Genomic DNA, 18,784 nt, shown 5'->3' on the forward strand with positions numbered 1-18,784 from the left:
ATTCTGACCAGATAATAACCCCAGCCCAACCTCCATTTCCTATGTTAATAGATCAATTTACATCTTTCTAGCAAAATGGTTTCAGGCTATATTATAAAAAAGAAAAAAGTCATGCCTTTCTTCTGAAACTGCATTTTGGGAGAGGATTAAGGAGGAAGGAAGGATATGACTCTTTCCAGGGCTTTGTAATGTATTTGCTTCGCACAGCAAATTAATATTCTCAATTTTAACTCAGGAGTACATTCTTAATTAGGGTATGAAATGTTTTAAAATTTTCTTCACTTTACAAATGGCTGCTTTTTCAATTAACTGTGCTTCCCCAGCCTCAGGATGATCTTTCTATTAGCAACAGAATGCTTTTGAGTATTTTGTGAATACTAATTCACAAAATTAATTAAATGCAGACTTAACTCTGAAAACATATATTTTACCACCAAAAAACCCTGCTGCCTTCCAACTACTGACCGATCACAGGCTTTGCTGGGATCAAGGGGATCAAGTCCTAAAGGCCCAGCAATCAGAACTGAAGGTAAGAGAGTTAAAAGGAAAAAAAAAACCACAAAGTTCTTCATTTTGTATTTTAAATGCTCCAAACACAGAGGGGGATAAAAAAAAAGATAAATATCCCAAAGTTCACACAAAGTGGCGGCGGGAGCAGGACTGTGGCACGTCTCTCCCATCGCTCACAGTCAGAGCTAGCAGAGCCCTTCGAGCTCCCACACGTGTTGTCCGTGTTTAAACTCAAATAAACTGTATTTATTTCAATGTAAAAAATCTATCAAAGCAGCACTTAAACATAACCAGATTTCTGCTTACCAAACCAAAAAAAGCTTTTTCTGACAAATGTTAAAAGCTAATAAAAAAATGTAGACCGCCCAAGCGTCATGCTCGGTGGTGTTACGTTAAAACACTGAACAGACACAAACAGATTTGCTGGAATTGAAAACAAACAGACACAAAGTGCCCTGCTGCAGGGTCTGGGCAGCACCTCAGCCTGCAGCCAGGACTCAGCTCCTGCTCGGGAGCTGCCCCTGATGGATGCGCACGTGCATCCCGGGGAGCGGCACCGGCGGCGGCGCCAGAGCAGCTCCTGCCCAAACGGGCGAGGCAAAACTTGGGAAAATGTTACTTCCAAATGGAACAGACCCAGTCCTACAGAGAGGGATGTGCCCTACGTGTGAGTCAGGCGTCTCAAAAGGGCACAAGCACAGAACTAAAGTACTCCTATGGCAATGCCCGTGCTGCTACAAAAAATAACCCAAGTACAGGAAAGAAAGACAGAACAGTGGTGACCACGTATTTTTGCATTAGTGTGGATAGAAAGTGCAACACTAAGGCACATTTCTAGACCAACGAGTCTTGAAACTTCTTACATCAACTAAGGAAAATGCATTCGCCCCATCCAGATGCTTTTGTCACTTGCCAGGAGATGAGCGGAACATGTAGCCTTAGAGAAGAGGGCACTGGCAGGGAGAGGAGAAGGGGTGCTTAAGAGGGGAACAGTAAAGCAGCATCATCTAAGATGTTCTCTTTGAAGTATTAAGAAAGTCAGCTTGTAAAAATTAATGGATTAGACCTCCAGCTGTTCAATTCTCAGCTTTAAATTTAGATGGTATTTGACTTTGGAGTATTGGCACATAATCCATTAAATATATTTAAATTTGTAAAAAAAACCCTAAAATCGTTTGTATTAAAAGGCCACTAATAACTCAGAATGTTTGAACTGCACCAACACAAAAGCATCTGGCAAAGGAAAAGCAGCAAACTACAAAGAATCACAGTATTTTTATATAAGCCAGTCATCTAATCACTATGTGTAAACTGGATCTATCTACAGAACAGCAAAAATTCGGAATCACATTTTAAAAACTGAGAAATCTAACCAAGACCAGAAAGGTGAGGGCAGACCTTGAATTTCCTGGGTGATTCCACAGCCTCACCTATTTGATTTCCATAAGGCTCCCCATGTCCCTTACCCAAGATCTGGTGCACAGCCAGCCATGTTCTGAACAGCCCTCACTAACACAGGCTCTCATTTAAAAACGCCTCTCAAAAAACAAAACTATTTCATATTTAAAAATAAACAACACACCGATCTTAAACGTGTCCAGCAAACCTTAATCATGTGTTTACAGGTGCAAACATCGTTCTTTCCAAGGTTTTTCAATGGAAAAGCTGGAGCTGCTGGGCAGGGAGGCGGACGCCGGCCGGAGCCGCGGCGCGAGGTGGCTCTACCAGCGCCTGACACCCACCGCCCGCGCTGCCTGCATCCAACACGCTCCAGTCCGAAACACACACAAGGACAACCCATTCTGCACTAGGGATAAAACAGGGAATGAGCCTCTGCCTCCAATTTGACAGGTCTCTTTCGGTATTCTCAATGCGCTTGAGAAATTATGTCACGAAACAGCTTCTGATATTTCGGTAAATTTAGCGTTAACAAAGCATACGCGTTAGGCCACCTGAAGATCCAATTTAGAACTGGCTGTGCACTTTCTGAGGAGACTCTCCTCACACTCAGATTTAACAGAAATACACGAGAAACCACTGACTGAAAATGTACAGTAATTTGTCTAGTACTAAAATTTTATATGGCCACATAAAGGCATTTTACTATACCAAAACCTTTCCCTGGTATAGAATACTACTGAGGCTGAGAGTCAGCTGGTTCAAATAAAAGCAGCCTATTTAGTTTCAGGTTAGACTTTTGTTTGATGCCTTATTCTTTGTTCTACACAAGTAACAACAATTTGTATCTATAGACATTGCTAATTAGTAACACTTTTTATCAAAATATTATTTGCAGTTCTATGGTCGAGCATTCCACTAGGTGATTGGTAAAAAAAAACAGGTACTGTACCATAAAAAGTAAGAGGAGACTTGGTGTAATACATCACAGATCAAAATAAATCTATGCTGTCATCCAAGCTCATATATAAATACTAAGTCTAATTCATTTCCTTTTACATCATACATAAAGATCTGAAGCACATTCACACACCAATTTCAAGAAACATCTCCCTCAAAGTCTGTCTCATGTAGATCCTCACACCAAGTGTGTGCAAAACAACCCCATTAAAACTCGCCTTGCAACTGAGTGGGCATCAGAAAATAACAGACTTTGGGGCCAGGAAGCACCAGGATGCAAACCAGAGAGGTAATCTGCATTCATTCAAACACAGCTAGATTGTCCACTGAAATGAAAACAGGTAAATCTAGAGACCAAAAATTAACAGCCAGACAGACGGTGGATGCAAAGGCAAACACTGGCCACAGTTGTTACTGAAATGCCAATAAATTTACACATTTCCTGCACTAAATATTTTAGTATATTACAGCAAGAGGAAATACTACTGAAAATTCTGTCCCTTGCTTTTTCTAATATATGCCATAAAGGTCGACAAGCACACTGCTACATAATGTTTATAAAACAAAGGAAAATATTTCTAAACAGAAGCATTTTCTAGTAAAAAGTATTAAAAATTATAGTCAGTCAAGGTAAACAATGGAGAATTTCTATCATTCACATGAGGCCAAGCAGGGGCAACCCTTCCAATTATTTTTTTTAAACAGGTTAGAAAAGTTTAAAGCATCATATTAATTCCAAATCTAAGGCACACCAAACTCTCTCCCAGGATAAGCAGCAGGAGCGTTCTTCCCTCGTCACTCTGATTGCTAATCCAGATGATTTAATAAAGATGTAGATTTGATATATGTGGAGTTTATTGTGTAACTTCAAGACAAAGGCAATAGCTTCTTTTTTCACTAAATTGCTAAAATTGTGTAAGTTTCAGCAGCCCAGTGAGACAAAGCAGCATCAGGAATCACAGCCCCCTCGCTGGAAAAGGCGCTGAGCTTTGCTGCTGAACTCGCTTCCACAGCGCTCACTACAACACAGCCGCTCACAGCACATCGCTTGCAGTGAGGGTTCAGTGCCTGAAAAACCTCACGAGAGGTCTGACAAACTCAGTCCCGGTAAACAAACACAGTCCCTTGGTAAAGCCTCTAAAAGAGCTAAGCAGTATTTAAAATAAAGCAAGCAGCAGAATGCACTGGAAAGGGAAAGAAAACAAAGGCTCCCGGCCGCATCTGGACCAAATTTGACCTTTGTTAATGTATTTCTAGTAATTCACAGATGTTACACACTGTTCCAGCAAGAGGGTTGGCCTGTGGGCTCATTCCAGTGACAGGTTCGGTGTAACAATGAAATATGAACAAAAACTCACAGATGAAGGCTAACGGTGCCGCGTGGCACGTGCCCGTCAGCCCGGACTGACGAGCCCAACAGCCACGGAGCAGCAAAACATACTCCCATCCTTTCCACCTGCACAGTTCTAGGTACATACTGATGTCTTCACCTGACATCAGCAGTACGGGACTTTCAAAATTTCAATTAAAAACTAAAAACCAAAACCCCACCAGCACTTAATTAATGGGTTTCTAAAGAATACTAATACACATTTCACTGAAGGGGAAATTGTTCTGGTTTGGTCAAAGCAGGAAAAGCAAAACCCCATTAAACTGGCCCCAGATTTTTAAGTGAATTTGGACTGGTTATTCTTTGTCAGCTAGAGCTGTGGTGTTGGAAGTCAAGACGACCCCTCTAGACTCAGTTTTATTTATCTCTCACTCCCAGCTCAAGCTGCTAGGCAGAGGAAAACACGATATACTAGAAAGCATTTTCAGGGGAAAAAACCCCAAAACCTACCAGCTACTTCACATAAAACATGTTGGTACAAGAAGTGATGCATCAGAGAAAACTTACAGAAAACACATTTCAGGGCAGAGCCATGTCCAGGCAGCATTACTAACACTACATTCCGGAATGGAACGCGAACGCACGCTCAGAGCTCGCGGCAGGCCAGCGCCGGAGGTGTCACACCTCACAGCACCGGTGTCTGCTCCCAGCAACCTCCAGACCCACAGCTCACACAAGTGCCGGAGATCAGCAAATCATTTTAATGCCGTTATTGGAAAAAAGGTGAGCTCCCAGGAATGTGAGCAGCCATTAAAACAACTCAAGTTGTTTTCCCCCATAACCTGCGCACTAACAGAGTATTTGAGAAGTTCCTGATCCTGCTGTATTTTGGGGAGTCTGCTGTTCCTTCATGGCCAGCACTGAAGTCGGACCCTCTGGTCCTGGAGAGTGGCAGGCAGTGGACAAAGTCCCCCAGCATTGCACCGAGGGGAAGCTGCCCCCCGGCACCCACCTCCCCTTCCTCCACCTCCCCGCACCTGAGGAGCCGCCGGTGCCAATCGCAGCAGTGCCACAGTGGAATAAATCCCCAGCCGCTCTCACGGCAGGTGTAAATCAGAAGGCCCAACAAGCCTCCACTGGGAAGGACCCCGGGTCTAATGCTGCTCACATTGATGCTCCCCAGCCCCAGAACGGTGCCCACCTTCCAGCATGGAACGCAGAGGAGCTGCCTGAATTCGGAGGAGCACTGTCTGGAGCCTGCGCATCCACCCAGACACTGGGTTTCTGCCGGAACAAACACCACAGTGCAAATCCCAGCCGACTGAGAAGGTTTCAAATCTCAGCCCATGACTAAAGGAAGCCTTTTCTTAAACACAGTTTCACACACTCAGGGGTATGGCAATGTTAAGTTTAATTATTTCTACTGACCGAGGTGAACAGCCTGTTTTGTCTCACCCGTTGTATCTTTATCATCTCTAACAACAGTTAAAGTAAATTCTCTGTGAGTCTGTATAAATTTCCTCATCCGAGGAACCAGCCCATTCAAATCCCTCAAGTGACTAAAGCATGAACCAACCCGAGCGCCTCTGCATTGTTGTGGAACTGGTTTGCTATTTTATGTTAAGCCTCTGAAATACTAAAACATATCCTTATATAGGAACACTGATTAAATGGTTTTCCTTCCAAGTGATGAACTGTTTTAACACCAACATTGTGGTTATCGCGACCAGAAAGCAATTACTTCTTTCACTAGCTGTTACTAAGAATAGCTGTGATCAAAGTGACTGGAGGAGTGCTGTTAAAAGACGCTGCAGAAGCATCGCTCCATATGACACACACACACACAAAATATAGATCATTTTAAACCAAATTACACTTTTAATAAATGTGCTATTCAAAATTAAATCGCTGCTCAGGATTTCTTTTTTTCATCCAGGAAGTGAAGATCTACAGAAGAAGTTATTCTTTCAAAATCTATTTCTAAACACAGCACGGTGTGAGATGTGTGTATCTGTGTGTGTGTGAAAGTGCACACGTAACGGGGTGCGTGCGGTGTGAGAGAACGTATGTATGTGCTTGAGCCTGCCAAGGCAGAAGTAACAGGAACTGTGATTTGTGCTAACTAGCTATTGATCCAGTCAGATCTAGATGTTGTGTACAAGAAACAATAAAAGAGAAGGGGCCAGGAAGGATGCTGTGTGCAACTCCATTTAAAAATGGAAAAGAAGGGCCCCAAACAAACCAATTTATGTCCTTGCCTGGGTGAAGCATGGAGAATGCTGATGGGCTTCCTCGGGTCTGCCGTGCATGCTAAACACTCTGCTCGAAATGAGAGTCTCCTGCGCTGGGCATTAAACATGAACAAAGAGACAAACCGTGGGGGCTAGGATTCATGCTTCAGAAAGCCAAAGCTGCAAAGCCAACCAGAACCAGGTTAAGAAACAGCCCAGTTTCCTAACCAGCTCCCTTCTAATTTCACCAACAACTTTCTTAGCAAAATTACTAAATGTGAAGGGCTGCAAAAAGTCAGTTTCTACTACCAGAGATAATGAAAACAATTTCAAACTACACTGCAGTGCCAAAACACCACCTTTCCTAGACACAAATAATGAGTTTATATTGTGTAAACTGCACACATGTATTTCTAGCACACCAAAACCCACCCGCTTCCCCTCAGATAGCAGGTACAGCATGTGCACCCATTGTAACAATCACACATACAGCTAGGCAGGTTGTAAAATAGGGATTTGATAAGATAAAATAGAAAGCAATTGAATCTATAATCATCCTTATCTTAAACAGCTTTTATAATGGAGAGTTTTCCATTAAAATATTTTTTCCTAAGCCTGGGGAATTATGATGCCCTCTGGACACAAGGAAGGATCAAAAATGACAACTAATGTCAAAATTAAACATCTGTCAACTAAGCAAGTTTTACACTAACAGACCCAGAGCCTTATTTTAAACTGCCTTTCAGTTAAATCAAAATAATTTGTTACAAGCCGTTCAGTTCAGTATCACACTGCTGTGGGCTCCAAATGCAAGCAGGGGGCACCTGGACCTGAAGGGGCAGAACTACCACCAATTTCATGTTTTTGTCGTTAGGGAAAAGCTCAGTCACAGTTTTGGGAAAGTGTCTGGAAGGTTAAGCTGGAACCAGGCTCTGTGGGAGCCCCTCCTCAGAACCTCAGGCTGGAGCTCCCTTCTGCAGCATCCCAGGCCCAGGAGCTCAGGTGAGGCTCACTGGGAGCCCCTCTGCTCAGCACCCCCATCTACCCATTTTCTAGAAGGCATGATGGGGACAGGGATGGCAGCAGAGATGCCACGGTGCAGTTGTCACCTGGGCCAGTCAGGCAGCAAGCACTTTGTCCCTGACACTGCTCCCCCCATCAGAGCCACCCAGCATCCCAGCATCCTGCAGCCCGACTGGGAAGGTGCCTGGCACCCACCAGGGGTGGAACCAGTGTGTGCCCAGAGTACCAGAGCTGCAGCCTCACCATGTCCCCTTCCCTAAGCAGCCCACAACCACCCCTACCCCTGTGCCAGCACCCCTGTGGGACATCTGATACCTTCTTTGCTGGGGTTCGGGGGCTTGGGCTTCTCCCAGGGCGCCATGGGCTTGTCCTCCTCCTGTCCCTCCATCAGGGCCTTCTCTCCAGGCAGGTACCAGGTGGAGTTGTGCTCTGCCATCAGGGAGTCCAGGTCGATGGTGCTCATGGTGCCCTTGACACCCTCCGAGCAGCAGCTGCCCAGGTCACTGTCCCCATTCTGCCCCGCACACTCCCCCTTCTTGCTCTTCAACCCCAAGGGCTGGTCTTCCGAGATGCTGAACTGCTGCCGCTGGAGCTGGATCTGTGCCTGCAGGATCTCCAGGGGGTGGATCTCATCCTGGGCCGAGGTGCTCGTGGGGGTCCGCACCTGCTCCATGCTTGGCGTGCCAGGGTGAGCGCCCGCCGTGGTGCTGAGCCCGTAGCTGTCGGGGGTCGAGGTAGATGTACTGAGAAGGCCAAGGGCCAGGGGCTTCTGTCCGTTGAGAAGTGTGTGCTCCCCACGGGGCAGCTTGGGCGAACCACCCAGCAGCGGGCTACGGGTGGGCTTGGAGGTGGCGTTGTCGGAGCTGGAGGACACCTCGTCCTCGTTGCCGTAGCTGGTGCTGACCTCGTCGGGAAAGTCCACGTGCGGGGAGCTGCCGTCCGACTTGGTCACGCTCTGGATGCCGCTGTCCAGGGAGGACATCAGGTCGGGCTGCTCCGCCAGCAACAGTTCACTGCCCTTGCCCCAGGATGGTGAGGTCAGGGGCTTGTCATGAGGGGTGCCTCCGCCGCGCTCAGCGCCCGCAGCCCCCGGCGGGGCCCCCGCCGCCACCGGCACTGCCGGCTGCCCTGGGCTCACACCGGCTCCCCCGCCCTCGGCAGCTGAGAACTTCTCAAAAAACGTGCCGGGGCTGACGTGCCCACTGTCCCGTTTCCGGCGACCCCGACCCCGCCCGCCACCCGCCTTCCCCTCGCCACCGGCCACCGGCTCCAGCGCGTAGCCGGGCGAGAGGCTGCTCTCCGCAGGCAGCAGCGGGGCAGCGCCCGCTGCTTTGCCCGTGCCACCCCCACCTACTGGCGGGCCTGCTGGGAAGTAGTCCGGGGCAGCAGGTGGCGGGTCAGGCTCGGCCTGGCTGAGCTTGCGCTTGGCCTCGGCCGGGCTCTTCTTGTTGAAGGTGACGTTGAGGTTGGGAGCGCCCAGACTCGCGATCATGTTTTGGCAGGCAGTGGAGAGGGCAGCCAGGCAGCTCTGCCCGAAGACATTGTCCTTGCTGGCCGCCTTGCTGAAGGAGCCCAGCGAGAGGGCACCCAGCTTGCTGGCAGCGGGCCGCGGTGGGGCTGGCGGGGGAAACTCGGGCGGGGGCGGTGGGTAAGCACCTGGCGAGGCGCTGAGGGCAGGTGCAGCCCCGTGGGCCGCCGGCTGCCGCGCTGCCGCCCCAAAGGGGAAGCCAGGCTGAGCGGCGAAGTCGGCGGGGCCACGGCGCTCAGCAGGGGCACTGGGCAGTGCCACGCCGCTGCCTGGCGACTGCAGCTGCGAGAGGCCGCCCATCGTGGGTGTGAAGGGCGGATGGACGCCGGGCGACGGCAGGGCCTGCGCTGGCCCCTCGCCTGCCATCCGCAAGGGCTCCTGCAGCCCCAGCCCACTGGCACCCGGCCGGAAGAGCACGGCAGGGCCACCCGGCTGCAGGCCCAGCTCGTGGGGGGCTGCCTCGGCTGGTAGCCCGGGCGCTGCCAAGCGCCTCGGCAGCAGCTCCCCGGGCGGCGGTGGCCCTGCGAACCAGGCGCTGTCGGGGGCCAGGTGCGGCGCCGGCGCATCGAAGCTGCGGCCGCCACCAGCCTCCCGCTCGAAGGCTGGCGGGGGCAGGCTGCCGGGTGCGCCCACCTCACCATGGTGCCCCAGCTGCTGCAGACTGGGCGGCCGCAGGCGCTGCTGGCTTCGCGAGGCCATCTGCTTCATCACCAGGGCCGCGTTCTGGCGCTGCGCCAGTGCCGGGTGCTCAGGGCCGCCGTGTGGCAACGGGCCCCCAAAGGCCTCAGGTGCCGGCGGGGTGAACTCGCCCGGCAGGCCAGGGTAGGCCGTCGGGGAAAGGTGACTCTCCATGGCCGGGCCGTGCATGCCGCCGCCCCAGGAGGCACAGCGCTCGACGCCAGGAGTGTTGGGGAAGTCAAACCGCGGCCTCTTGGCGACGCTCACGTAGGGGGCATCGAAGTGCTGCAGTCTTTGATTTGGTGGCTGTTGCGGAGGAGGGTGCTGCATATTAAACACGGGGTCGGTGTAGGGATGCATATTCCTGTTCTCCAGTCTGTGAATAGGGTATTCAAACTGTGCATGCTGGTTCTGCATTATGGGCCCATTGTCCTGCAGGTTGGAGTTGGGAGCGTTGGCTTCTGTTTGCTGTTGCCTAGGGATGGCTGGCGGGCAGGAGTTCTGTCTGGCCAGCAAGCCCGGCGGCTGCTGCGGTGCTTGCGGTGGTGGTGGCGGCTGCTGCTGCTGCTGCATCAGCGGGTGCCTGGCGTTGGCCCCCGGCTCCAGACTGGCCGACATCTTCCGCGCCCCCCCGAAGCGCTCGAAGAAGACGCCGTGCTGCTGCGGCGGGTGCGCCTTGGCCACGGCCATGCCCGGCGCCCGGGGCAGGGCGGGCGCCCCCGCGAAGCTGCCGCCCGCCGGCACCTGCCGCCCGCCGCCGTAGTGCGGCAGCTGCCCCTCAGGCTCCGACGGGGAGAAGACGGGCAGCTCGAAGTGGCTGGCAGGGCCGTCGCCAGGGTAATTGTATTCCAGCGAGTCCACGCCGCCCTGCGCCGGCAGCCGCCGCGGCTCCAGGCCGTGGGGCTCGGAGGAGCCGGCCGCCGGCAGCCCGTGGAAGGAGGCAGCGCGGTTGGGGGACTGGTCGAGGGGCAGGCAGGGCGCCGGCACGGCGTGGCTGGCGGCGCCGGCGCCGTGGTGCTGGAAATCGGGCAAGGTCCCGGGGCGCTGCTGCCCGAAGCCCTCGCCGCTCTGGCCCTCGGCCATGTGCTCGTAGCCGTCGGCGAACGCCGTCTGCCCGCCCAGCGCACCGCTGTAGCCCAGAAGGCGCCCGCCGTGCACGCAGGAGGCGCCGGGGTCGGGCCCGAAGCCGCCGCCGAAGTGCGGGGGGTGCTGGTGCGGGTGGGGGGCGCCGCCGGGGCCGCCGTGCGGCTGCTGTCCGCCGAAGAAGCCGTGCACGGGCGGCTGCATGCCGCCGCCGTGCAGCTCGGCGGGGCCGCGGCCCGGGAAGCCGTAGCCGTCCCCGGCCAGGCTCATGTTCATGCCCAGGAGGGGCGGCTCGCCCAGCGCTCCCAGGGCCGGGTCCGCCGGTGCTGGGCCGCCGCCGGGGAAGGCCGGCGCCTTGAAGTGCGCGCTCATGCTCAGTCCGGGCTGGCCGAAGCCCCGCTCCGCCTGCCCGCCGCTCCGGCCGCTGTTCTGCGGCTCGAACTGCTCCAGCCCGAACATCCTGCGCGGCTCCTCAGCAGGGCATGGCTGCTCCGCGCCGCTCCGCCGTCCCGCTGCCCGCCGCTCCCCGCTGCTCCGCTCCGCGCCACTCGGCCGCCCCCGCTCACATCCTGCCGCGCCGCCGGCACCGGCCGCTCGCCCGCGCTCACCCCGCCGCTCGCCGCTCGCTGCTGCCCGAGAGCCGACGGGGCGGCGCGCCGCCGCTCACAGGCTCCGGCGCCCGGGAGCTGCGCGCCGCATCGCCGGCCGGCCGTGCGCTCCCGCGGCTCGCAGCGCTCCGGCGGCGGCGGGGCCGGGGCGCGGGGCCGGGCGGGCGCTGCGAGGGCTGCGCCGCGCTCCCCGCGCGCTGCCGCGCTCTCACCCAGCGCTGGCGGAGCAGCAACAAGTTTTGCATTTCAGCGATGAATTTCAGCCATCGGGGCTGCGCCAATGAGCGCCGCGGTCCGGGGCGGGGCTGCCGTTAAGGTGGCTCCGCCGCCGGCCCCGTGCCCCGCCCGCACCGCGCCCCGCACCGCCCCCCGTGCCCGGCGGCGCCGCTGCTCCCGCGGCGCACGGAGCGCGGGCGGACGGGGAGGTGCGCGGTACCGCGGGGTCCCGGAGCGGGGTCCTGAAACGGGGCGGGGGGCACTGGAGCTGGCACCAAGTGGCGGGTGTGGGGAGCCACTGCCCGCCGGGCCGAAAGCCGCCCGGCAGCCCCGAGGCCGGGGGAACAGGAGCGGCCCCGCCGGCCCGCCCCGAGCCGGGCACCGCTCGGAGCCTCGCTGGGAGCGGGCGCTGCGGCAGCGGGGGGAGAGTCACAACCCCGTTCCCCCGGAGGGACAAACACCCAGCAGGCCAGGGAGCCCACAGATCGCCGGCGGGACACGGTGCTTCAGGTGCTCGCGGATGCACATGTCGATAGTTTAAAGAAATAGTAATGAATATTGCTCCCACCGAAAAAAAATGAGATCTATAAATAAGCGGCTGAAGACTGTTTGTATATGGCAGGAGAGTTTTAACGGGATTTTTTTCTGCAGGATCAGGATGCTGCGCTGTGATTAAATATTGATTTTGTGTAATTAGTTTTCATGTGAACTATCCTCCTTGCTGATGGCCTGGAGATTTCAGAACTGGCGAAGAAATGGAATTGGACGTGGAAATTATTACTTAGCGAAGTGACAAGGGGGGGAAGAGGGGGGCGCGGGGCTCGAGCTGCGGGGCGGGCACCGGGGTGGAAAACGCAGCACGCGCGGCGCGACCGCGGCACAAAGGAACGAAAGGGATGTCTCGCTCCTCGCTACGGGAACGGCGGCAACGGAGGGAGGGACTTCGAAGTCGCCGGCCCCTGCGCCGCGTCCCTGCATGGGGTCACCGGTCCGGACCGGCCGGGGCCCCGCACCCCGGCTCCGCACCCGGCGCGGCTCCGGGTCAGAGGCGGCCCCGCGCCCGGGGCTCCCCCAGCGCCGCCGCCGTCGCGCCCCCTCTGCGCCTGCGTGCGCGCCGTCGGAGCGGCTCTTCCGAACGGGCACAGCGCCCCCTGGCGCCCGCCCGCGCCCCGCCGCACCCCCGCCGGGCGGAGAGCCCCGCTCCGTGTCCCCGCCGGGCGGAGAGCTCCGTTCAGTGCCCCGCCGGGCGGAGAGTCCCGCTCCATGCCCCGGTTCGTGTACCCGCCGGGCAGAGAGTCCCCGCTCCGTGTCCCCGCCGGGCGGAGAGGTCCCGCTCTGTGCCCCGGTTCGTGCCTGCGTCCCCCCTTCGCCCCGACGGCGGTCGTAGAGCCCCCGCTCCGGCCCAGGGTCCGTGTCCCCGATCCGCTCCGGCGGCGGGCAGTTGGGCCGGACGGGGCGGGCCGGGACCCGCACGCATTCCTGGCCGCGGAAGGGCAGGGTTGGGTGCGGGGGATGTCGGGCGGAGTCGCCGGGAGAGGATGCCCGGATTTGTCTTGGGGCACCGGCGCCGCCGCCTCTCCCTTCTCGGCCCGTCCTGCCGCTTTTCTGGGGGCCCAGGGCCGGCAGCCCCGGGATGCCGCCGCTCCCTCCCGAGCCTCTCCTCGCCGTGGGCACGGAACGGCCTTAGCCCAGCGGCGACGTCGGCCCCGGGGCTGCACCCCGCACCTCGAGTCCGTGCGCTGCACCAGCGGCTCGGCCCCGCTCCCTCCAGAGCCACCCCAGCCTCGCTGGAAGAGTCAATTTTGCTGAAATCTCATCCCCAGCCAGGGCTTGGCCCAGCTCGCCCAGCACCGCTCCTTCTGTGGGAGCTACATGGTGTCTATAGCTGGACGATGGCAAACATGGAAATAATCTCAGCCGAAGTATTCTGACAGTAAAAACCGAGCTGTTGGAATGGCAAGGTCGGACACCAGCTGCGGGGTGTTCTGCTGTCCCGTGGTGTGCTTGTGGGAAGGTGGCTCAGCCCATTTCTAACCGGAGATGAGCTCTGGGGTTGCCAACCTGCCCCACAGCTCCCGGGGTCCAGCACGGAGCTGGGAGCACTGGTGGGAGCATGGCCCTGGGCTGGGGCCAGCACTGTCGGGTCACCCGTGTCACAAAGGGTCACAGTCCCCAGCCAAGGAGAAGGAAACCTCTCTCAATCAGACCAAGCAGTGAAAAGTGTATTTTCTAAAACATATTTTTACTTTCATTCTTGGGGTTTTGGTCATCTTGGGGGAAGCAAGGAAAGGCATTATTTAAATAGTTGTAGCTGCTGGGGATTATTTTCTAAATTAACAATAGTAATTGTGCCTGCCAAATCCAAAGTTGAGGGGATTCATTTATTTCAACTCTCCAGACAATAGCACAATTTTGGGTTTCATATTGCAAGCTCTGAAAACCAAATAGTGGGACTGATGTTTAAAAAAATAATTCAAACAACATCAATTCATCAGACTTAAATCCAGCTCTTTCCACTGTGGCAGTTTAACTTGCACTTAGAAAAGTTGCTGCTCAGCAAAAAAAAAAGAAAAAAAATTCCTTTTTAACAAAATGAATGCATCATACATAAAACATCACGGACCATACAATTAGTAAGCAAATGTAAGAGTTCAGCTCAGTTCATAATTATTCAGCAAACCTATTCAGAATGATTTTTTCTCCCTCCAGCAATCTACTGTGTGGGCTCATTACCACTGAAAATCTAACGAAGAAACCACCACAGAAACTGCACAAAATAAGCCCATATGCTCAAGACACTTTAGCTCAGCCAGCCCTTAGCAAGAGCCTCTTAAACCCTGACACGGAGGGAACCAACCCAAGCTCAGTTTGCACTCCCAGCTCTCCAAAGGTGTCCTGTCTTCAGTGCAGCTCCAGATACTTCATTTGCAGCCACTCCCTTGTCCCCTGTGCTGCCACCAACGCCTGCTCCGTGTCACACACCCCATGATGGGCTCTGTCCCTGGAGCTGAGGCTCCCAACAGCCACTGCACTAAAGAGCTGAGGGGTTTCTCCTGGCAGGGATTTCCTTTCCTAGCAGGGATGTTCGGTGAAAGGAATTGTAATATTTTGAAGGACAGGTCTCCAAATCTGGCAGCTGACATTTTCAGGGAAGTTTTCAGCATTTCTGCCTGGAACAGTTTAGGGAAACTATTGTATGTCCTGTCTCTCAAACTACAGCGCAGGTGGTGGTGGGACGGATGCAGGAGGAAAATGTGTAAAATGATTACACGAGCTTGTGAGTGCAGGGAGTGCAGAGCCAGCTCCCGAGGGAGGGCATCACTCCACAGGGGATGTGTCTGTCTGTCTGTGTGCATCTGCTCAAGCTCCTGAGAACAGAAGGGTTTGGGGTATGGAAGGGCTCTGTTCTGGACAGGTCCCAAGGCCCAGCTGTGCCCAGAGCAGGCAGACCTTCCCTGCACATGGTGCCTCACAGGGATTTGCTGCCAGCACGGTCACACTGCTGAGCTGGGAGGCTCCAGCTACAAAGAGACATGTAGGCACTCCCAGTGATCTGACCTCTGCCACTCCTTTTCCTTCCCTGCTTGAGTGTCTGGAGGTGACATGGTTTGTAATTGAGATTAAAGACAATTTCATCTGCGAAACCTGATTTGCATTCAGTTTCTGGGAAGTTCACCTTGCCGGTGTAAAAATTTCATGCTTAGTTTTACCAACAATGTGGTTTCTAAAAAGACTGAACCAAATCCCTTCAAGACACTTGACTGCTTCCCATTTTTAAAAATGCATAGCTGAATAAACAGAGTTAAGGGACTAAAACCACCTCAGTCATTTCCCATAGGGGTAGACAGCAATTTCAGAACTTAGCCCTTCACAGGGATTTTCCTGTTTGGTTCTTCTGCAAGGTTGGTTCAATTTGTTTTAGTTCCTTTACATGGCTACAACCTTAAGCTGTTTATCTTTCCTGTTTGGGTTCCACAGGTGCCTCAGTGTGGATCATGATATTTTCACAATATCAGTAGAGTTTTCCATTGTTGCAAACACTTTTTTTTAACCAATTTGATATATTGGGTGCCCTTTATCCCATTAGGTGAAAACTTTTGCAGCACACAGGGCACTTTGGTGTATATATAATGAACACCAAAAATATGTTTTGATTGAACATATAATTTGGATGACCGAAAAACAGGATAGTGCTAAAATCATACAACACTGAGAGTGTGTGTAAGTAAAAACATAGGAAACCCTAAAGCAATTTTTCCAGTCCATAGCACAAGTCTTGGGCTTTATTTTTCCTCTTCAAATTCCCATCCCTAAAACACACATGTAGGATCAGGTATTGGGAAGGGGATATTAAAAACAAACAAACAAACAAAATATATATATATATATATATATATATATATATATATATATATATATATCACAACAGAAATAGACAGAAGTAGTGAATTAGTTTGCAGGAAAAGCAAAAGTTTTATGTTTCCTAAAATAGCTCAGTGAAGCATAAATAACAAAATGGCACCTCTCTGTATGGATAACCGTGTTTATCCATACAGAGTTTCATGGTGGGAGTTTGTGTGACCAACTTTGTTCTGCTGTTTTCCTAAACTTGAACCAGGTGGGAATTTATACAAGTGTGGTGGAGCAAGAACAATTTTTGAGCATCTGGAAAGTCTGGCTCACTGTGGGTGATGCCAGAAAACCACCAAAGTTAATTCATTTTTCATCATCTTATAAATTGAATTACTGTGGAAGGAGAGAGCCAGAGGGTGTTTTATAAAGTCCTGATGACTTAACTTCCCCTAAGTATTAGCATCAGGAGAGCCCTTGCCTTGGTGGTTCCTCTCCCCATTCTCCTGCCATCCCCTGGGATGTCACACACCGCGGTCCCGTCCTGCCCGGACAGTGCAGGGCACAGTGAGGCCACTGGTGTGGGTTTGGAAGTCATTGGTTCTCAGGAGGTCACCCCCATCCCTGGGGACCAGGCTGGCTGCTCCTGGAGAGCCTCCCCCAGGGCTGTGTCTCTGAGCATCCCCTGCATTCCTTGGTGCCCTGTGACCGCTGCCATCCTTCCCATTCCATCAGGGCTGGGGACACGCTGGCTCCAGGGCTCCCTGCCTTCGGCCCCTGACCTCCTGGAGAGCACACTGCACATCCTGGGGTGACTGATGCTCGAGTCCACAGGGCCCAGAACTCAAACCAGCAGGCAAATAAAGCTGCTCCTGTGTTTGTTATTTATCGTGTTACTTCATAAGATTTAACAGCACAACGTGCGTTCCTGAGCCACTGGTCAACCTTGGCTCACAGTCCTGACTTTTCCAATTTAAATCAAGTGCTCCTGCCCACACACTGCAGGGGGAGAGGCATCCCAAGGCAGCAAGCACCCGGTCCAGCAGCATGAATTCACCTGCCCTGCCTAAAGAATGATTTGCTTTCCAGCAGGAATTATCCAGCACTATTGGCTGCTCCTCACAGCTGGCCCGGCTGCCCCTGGCCCTCGCCGAAGCCTCGCCCAAACCTCCCATGTCCCCGCCAGAGGCACAAAGGGTTAACGATCTCCTGCTGCCCACAACCACCGCTCCTCCACCAGCACGGCCCCTCAGCATCTGTACAAAGGGCCTGATTTAATCCGGGTTGCAGACGACTCACATTGTACTCGCAGCCTCGGAGTGATATTGGGTGATCAGGTTTCCAACTAATATCCAAGGCACAGCCCGAGCACTGAGCGGGAACAAAGGCACCTTTGTTACTGGAGAAAAAAAAATCCCCTGAAGATATTAGCAGTGCAGTAGAGTTCAAACTGTTAAATGATTCAAATATTATTTAATGAATACATTTGAAATGAGGTCTCACAACCCAGAACACTTTTTAGATCATCATTTACAAAGAGCCGCCTCTTCGCTTACTTCTTTATGAAGTTGCTGCTTTCAGATTTCAATTATGGTCATTTTGCTCCCAGCCTTTTTTAGGGACTTCCCATGTTGGTGTAGCTCAGTTCTTTTTATGGTATAGTTCAGCCAGTGACTACTGGGTTTTTCAGAAGTCCTGATAATCACACTCCTTTAATTTACCTTGGACTGTGTGAGAAACAAGGGAGACAGAGCCTTTTGCAAAAGGAGCAACACCATTAGGTGTTGTTCTAGAGGGTGCTAAAGCCAAGCTTATAAAACAGAAATTTGGTAAATAAGCATATCAAGATTTTAGCTGGGATTGGAGAAGCTCTATAGTTCAGGTTCAACAAATACCTCAAATTTCTTGTGTGTCTTGGATATGCAATTCTAAACCAGAAAGCCATGTAATTTTAGAGAGAAAAATTAAAGAATAAAGGTAGATGGGGTTCAGGAAAGAAACATGTCTCCAACCTGAGGAATAAAGTTTTTAAATTAAATTAGAGCTTCCTGTGCTTATAGCAATAAGAAATCCAAGGCTGCTCTGAAGCATGGACAGCAGATATTGTCCCTAAAGGGTAACAGCAGCACATCTGGGGCTGTGCTGGTGCCTGCTGAGAGGTTTTTAAAAAATACAGCATAAGTAGCAAAAGTGGGGAAAGAGCACCAGAACAAAATGACTACAAGTATCAGAACCAGCACCAGCATACCAGCAAAAAACAGCACAGGGCAGTGGCAGAAATACCTCCAGACTCTGTCTTCAGGTGAACTGCAAAGAAATCACCTCCCCTCACACCAGGCACCCTCCTGGCTCTGCTGCCAGGGGCTGGGACCTCAAACAGCCTCTGCTGAGGAGACAGGGACAGCAGCACAGGATTTCACATAACTCTCATTAAGGTCCTCGTGCAGGTGATGCCTCAGGTGGAAGTAATTGAAAATCTGCCTCCAAAACCTGGGCTTGACACATTATCACCATAATCTTTAAAACTACTGTGCATGCCAGAGCTCTCTTTGTGGTAGGGTTTGCACACTGAGCTCTGCCCACAGCAGGCATCAAGGAGGAGAGGAGGCTCCCAGGAATAAAATGTCTGCAGCCATCACTCTGGATAATCTCTGCTTCCCTACAATTATATGCTGTTGATTAAAATTAATTTTTCATATAAATTCAAGCAAGTAGAAAGTCTTTCATTAAAAGTTACAAAACTTCAAAGAGAATCTTTTCCCAATGACTTTATCAAGACAGAATTCAACGGAGAAGACTCTTGAATTGTATGAACTGAATAAAAACCACAGCAACAGCCCCGTGCTTCAGATTTTGCCATAAAACCATG

The 18,784-nt window shown here is 52.7% G+C and overlaps 1 protein-coding gene across 2 annotated transcripts in view; it reads right to left on the bottom strand.

The window, feature by feature from the left end:
• Positions 1–11,622, bottom strand: part of MN1 (MN1 proto-oncogene, transcriptional regulator) — an 84,497-nt gene extending 72,875 nt beyond the window's left edge. Inside the window, exon 1 of one of the 2 annotated variants that reach the window (XM_077187672.1) lies at positions 7,768–11,622. In XM_077187672.1, the coding sequence (XP_077043787.1) occupies positions 7,768–11,200 (3,433 nt within the window). In that variant the 5' untranslated portion in view covers positions 11,201–11,622. The remainder of the gene's footprint in view (positions 1–7,767) is intronic. The other variant, XM_054645934.2, reaches the window with a different exon arrangement.
• Between the last annotated feature and the right edge of the window lie 7,162 nt (positions 11,623–18,784).

This window comes from Agelaius phoeniceus, chromosome 18 (assembly GCF_051311805.1).
Source record: "Agelaius phoeniceus isolate bAgePho1 chromosome 18, bAgePho1.hap1, whole genome shotgun sequence".
Classification (NCBI taxonomy): Eukaryota; Metazoa; Chordata; class Aves; order Passeriformes; family Icteridae; genus Agelaius; species Agelaius phoeniceus.